This window comes from Sinocyclocheilus grahami, unplaced genomic scaffold (assembly GCF_001515645.1).
Source record: "Sinocyclocheilus grahami isolate Dianchi unplaced genomic scaffold, SAMN03320097.WGS_v1.1 scaffold418.1, whole genome shotgun sequence".
NCBI lineage: Eukaryota > Metazoa > Chordata > Actinopteri > Cypriniformes > Cyprinidae > Sinocyclocheilus > Sinocyclocheilus grahami.
In genome coordinates this window covers 517,223-522,401 of record NW_015505597.1, presented here as the reverse complement: position 1 = coordinate 522,401, position 5,179 = coordinate 517,223, and the positions used below count along the sequence as shown (strand labels likewise).

The window sequence follows — 5,179 nt, the reverse complement described above, 5'->3', positions numbered from 1 at the left end:
ATTATGAATAAAAATCGCGGAGCAGCATTGACAAAAAGTTTCTGCTTGCACGCAGCACAATTTGTGACTTCCGACCTCTCTCTCTCTCTCTTCTCTCTCTCTCTCTCACTCTCTCTCTCTCTCTGTGTTTGTGTGCAAGTGATGTGTGTGTTTGTGTACATCAATTAAAGCAGCGCATTAATATAGAATGATGATTAAACTGGCTTGGAACCACCTGTGCATTAAACAGTTTTAATGCCTACCTGCTAGCCAAGTATTCAGGCAGCCCATGGTATAATAATTTAATTTATTTATTTATTTTATTCAAGCTGTTTGATAGTTGAAATTTTTGAAAATACTGAAAGGTTTGCATAGAAGTGAAGTAGCCTATAAATACCATGACAAGTCGGAAAAAGGGACAAAGTCTTGAAACCTATAATTAATTTCCCAAGAATAAGCATTAGTTTCACTTGTTCTTTATTTTTTTTTCAATTCCTGAAAACTGACTCACTGTTAAAGCAGAAAAGAGCACAAATGTAGTTTTTTCAGCATTACAGGCTTATCATTCATTAGTGTGGGATGGCATTTGTTTTGAACATTAGGCTATCTACGTATATTAAATGTCCTTTTCAAGACATTCGCTGTGGGTGGGGGGACTTATTAGCGTTCATTCAGTAGCTGTCACAGCCTCAAATGACTCATATTTATTGTTTTATCTGCTCCACGGGAATTTCTTTTGTGCATCCAAACCTGCTAACCTCAGTGCGGTGACAGGAAATGTGTTCACATTTCACCTTCACATCGCAAGATAAATTTTGCAAAAAAGCACTCTCACACATGCACATGCCTCATTTTACAGGAAATTTGCTGAAGGCAAATGTACAGAAAGAGAGTGAAATGTACTAGACTCACTTCCATGAACACATGAGCCACATATTAACATCATCTCAGCAACAAGACAGCAATTTCTCATCATGACTGAAACATATACAAACAGGTAAACATAATTTTTTATTTATTGTATTTTCATCATGTGGTGTTTTGATCCATCATTAAAACATTTTGATAAATTATGAAGATTGGCTCAAGAACGTAAACCTTGTTCCTTAAGAAAAGCCCAATATATTGCATTCAATGTTTTTTAACCAGTTATTATATCCCATATTGTACAAGTGATTGTATGCCGGATCTACTCAGCATTAGGAGTATTGTAGGACATCTTGATTGTACTGCGCAAGTACTGAAATTCACAAAAGTATTACATGAGATCACAGACATTGATGTATGATAGTGGGATTGTGGTGGGATGCTTGAGAAACCTGTGGTTAATCAACTTGCTGCGACCTCCTTCTGTTTGTACGTAATGATATTTGAAAACAATGTGGTCTGCATGTGGTAGCTTTGAGGTTTGACTTTAAATGGTTGCCCCTGTCAAATTTTGTATTAAAAATTCTAAAAGCATTTATTAAATGCATACCTTTTGAATTTGTGTTGTTAGACACACTTGTAACACCCTTGATCAGGTTTAAGTGCTACCGTACTACCAGTGTATCGCTGCCCGCCATATACACCACAATTATACCATAATGAAACTTTGTCTTCTGTACAGCCACTAACCATTAAGCAATGAAACATAGTTACTCTCTACAAATGATTAAGGTTCATTTATGTAAGTAAATTGGCATGTGCCTTCTGACTCACAATTTCCCGAATTATATTGTAGAAGTCCCCATGATTTGCAAATGAACACAGTGCAATTTATTGACATCATCTTTCACACCGATTATGACATTATTGCCCATCAGTGTGGCTTGAAAAAAGAGTTTGAAGAATCATTATATGATGAGTCAAACGCGTGGTTACGGTCCATATAAGTGGAACGTTACTAGTTTTATTTATTGTGTTTTAACTATCTTTATATAAACTATATTTATATAAGCAATCAATGAATTACCCTGTCACTAAACAGCATTTATTGTTTGTTACAGCATGAATACCGAAGCATATGAAAGCTACGAAACAGAAACCCTATGCAATATTGAGGGCTCACAGCTGATTCCACATCTCAAGGCTGCCATTTTCTACATGGTTTTTGCAATTGGCCTCATTGGCAACATCACCGTCTTATGGGTCCTCTTGAAAATAATGCATGTGAAAAATATGACAAATCTCTGCCTGCTGAATCTGGCTCTGTCAGACCTACTGATGGTCCTCTCACTGCCCTCCTGGGCTCTCTATGCTCAGGGCCACTACTTAAAAGCCAATGAAATGTGTAAGGCAATGGCGGGTACATACCAGGTGGGATTTTACAGCGGGATCTTATTCGTGACTCTAATGAGCGTGGATCGCTATTTGGTCATCGTACATGCCGTTGCGGTGCTGGGAGCGAAGATGCTGCGATATGGAATTGTGGTGAGTCTAGTTATATGGCTGGTTTCCATCTGTGCCGCCCTTCCAGAGGCCATCTTTGCAGCAATGGTCACAGAGGACAACATCACCAGCTGTCAGCGAGTTTATCCTGTTGGGTCAGCCCAGAAGTGGAAGCTTTTCCGTAACTTTGGTGAAAACGCAGTGGGACTATTCATCTCTTTGCCCATTTTAGCCTACTGCTACATCAGGGTCCTAATGGTTGTGAAGAAGACAAAAAACTCAAAAAAGGAACGGGCCATAAAGCTCATCTTAGGCATTGTCATCGTGTTTGTGGTCTTCTGGGTGCCCTACAATGTGGTGGTGTTTCTGAAAACCTTGGAGGAGTTTGGCTTTCTAAGTGGCTGCGAGGCTTATCGTCATATCAACATGGCCATGGACTTGACAGAGACAATCGCACTCACTCACTGCTGTGTAAATCCGGTCATTTATGCTTTTGTTGGAGAAAAGTTTAGGAAATGCCTAGTAAGATTGTTTTCAAGATATCTTGGATGTGTGAAGACTTACCAATCGACATCTACGCAATCCAAAGTTTCCGAGAATGAAACTTCCAACACGGCAATTTTTTTTTCATCTCCCATCAAAAGTACACAAGTTTAGGTTCGACCATTTTTGGTTTCTTTGTAAATATTGTGCTTATCATTTAAGATGTCTTTATTCATGCGCTGCAACATATAATAGATTTCTTGATTTCATGATGGTAATATCCTATCAATTATACTACCTCAATTAGTAAAACCAAATGTAATTGATAAAATCATACAAGCATGTGAAATCATACAAGAATACACTGGCTTAAAAATGAACTGATGCATTAAATTTAATGAATTTACAAATGATTTAATGTTACTAATATATCTGTTCCTCAATATCTCTAAGGTCTCATTTCATGACCTGCTAAAAAGTTCATTACTGTTTCCATATATTAGTTATTAACCACAGGAATAGAAAGGAAAATAAACATCCTTAACCACACACACTTCGAAGGCAAAACCAAGCACAAAAAAATGTCCCCTCACATGGGCTGAAAGAGAATGTGTGAGTGCAGTACTGATACAGAGGAACTGTACTTTGAATGTATTCTTTACTGGATCAATGTCTGTGTATATTGTGTATTCCTAATGTCTGTTACATTTTATGCCCAAACTACTTATTGATATACATCTTGATACGTGTATCAGTGCATTTGAAATATGTAAATAAACAAATAAATAAAACGATCAAAATCTCTTTCAAAAGTATTTTGTAATGCTACCGCTTACCACAAGAGCCCTCCCTATAACACATACTGTATGTCACTGCAATCACATACATGCTTACTCTTACTTTAGTTTTAAATCATTGACAAACAGTGTTTCTGTAGCCTCGCGGTATACTGAATTATGCTATATTAAACGTGTGCTTGCAGAAATTAACCATTTACATAGTGGCATACTATTGCATATTAATGTATCATGCAATTATATGGCATAATATTTGGACCATGGAATTTTAGATGTGATTTTTAGAGACATTTTATTACATTTATGGGGTTGTGAACACTATTTAAACACTATTTTTCAACTACACTGTCAGCAAATATTGTACCTTTAGGGGTACAACAGCTTGTCATTGGGGCAGTGCTCTCAAAGGGACACCTTTGTAACTTCTCTACCCCTAAAGGGTGCATACTAGCACCATAGAGTAGTAATTTGTATCCTTAAGGTAGCAATATGTACTCTTATAAACACTAGGGGGTAAAGAAGGTACAAAGTTGTCCCTTTGAGGATACTGCCCAGTGACAGGCTGTTATACCCCAAAGGTAATTTTTTGTGAGAGTGTCCGTACTGTATATACACAGTCTATTGTTTATGTTTGTAATGCAATTCAAATGCTTGAATGAATACAAAATAATGGTTGATTCCTATATAATCAATACAAAATGCAAGGCCAACTCAATAACAAATAGCTCCTTGCATATAATTTTATTTATTTACTTGGCCATATTGGTTGTCATTCTAATGTGTAAAGCATCAGGAAGGTTCGGAAAATAGCTTCTTGTAAAAGTGTGAACGTAACTACATATGTAAAGCTTCAGGGATGTAACTTCACACTAACCTTTGTCTTTACCTCTAAAGCTAGAGCAGAAAGCCACAGGTTTCTGAAGAGACATGCTCTGCAGAGTGAGGCGGATTTCCTGTGTTCTTTGGCTCTGATGCAAACACAGTACATTAAGACTGCTGACATGACCATTATTTCAAGTAGCACCAAACAGATTCGGAAAAGAAATCCAGAAAGTAATTTTTAGAAAAACTGCCCCCAAACTGTTGTAACATACAGTAATGTGATATTAATAAAAGCATTTTATAATAATAATGCCTTAATCAAAATGATAATCTAAAACAACGAGTCAAAAACCTTGCAAAAACTGTCTAAAGGAACATGAAAAAGTTTACATTTTCTGTCTATAACTACATTCAGTATTTATCCAAATCTATCGACAGGATATTTTTGATCAAGTATCTGATGCAAGGCATGATGCAAGTTCATTCATTGATGTTTTTGATTGGACTATGTGATCACACACAACCACTTCCTCGTTATGAGGTACATGTGATTTTATCTGCATGCAAATGTAATGGTTAAGACCACATTCTGGGACGTTCTGGGAACACACATACACACACACACGCACATGCATGCATGCACACACACACACACACACACACACACACACACACACACACACACACACACTGTTTAAACAAAGACAATAAAACTATACAGTTAAAAG

The 5,179-nt window shown here is 36.9% G+C and overlaps 1 protein-coding gene across 1 annotated transcript; it reads left to right on the top strand.

Moving 5' to 3' along the window:
- The first annotated feature begins 826 nt into the window (after positions 1-826).
- On the top strand, positions 827-3,547 carry LOC107551206 (C-C chemokine receptor type 4-like). Its single transcript, XM_016232746.1, has 2 exons — positions 827-976; positions 1,968-3,547. Exons 1-2 carry the CDS (start codon positions 954-956, stop codon positions 3,004-3,006), a joined length of 1,062 nt encoding a protein of 353 aa, XP_016088232.1. The 5' UTR covers positions 827-953; the 3' UTR covers positions 3,007-3,547.
- The last annotated feature ends 1,632 nt before the right edge of the window (positions 3,548-5,179 follow it).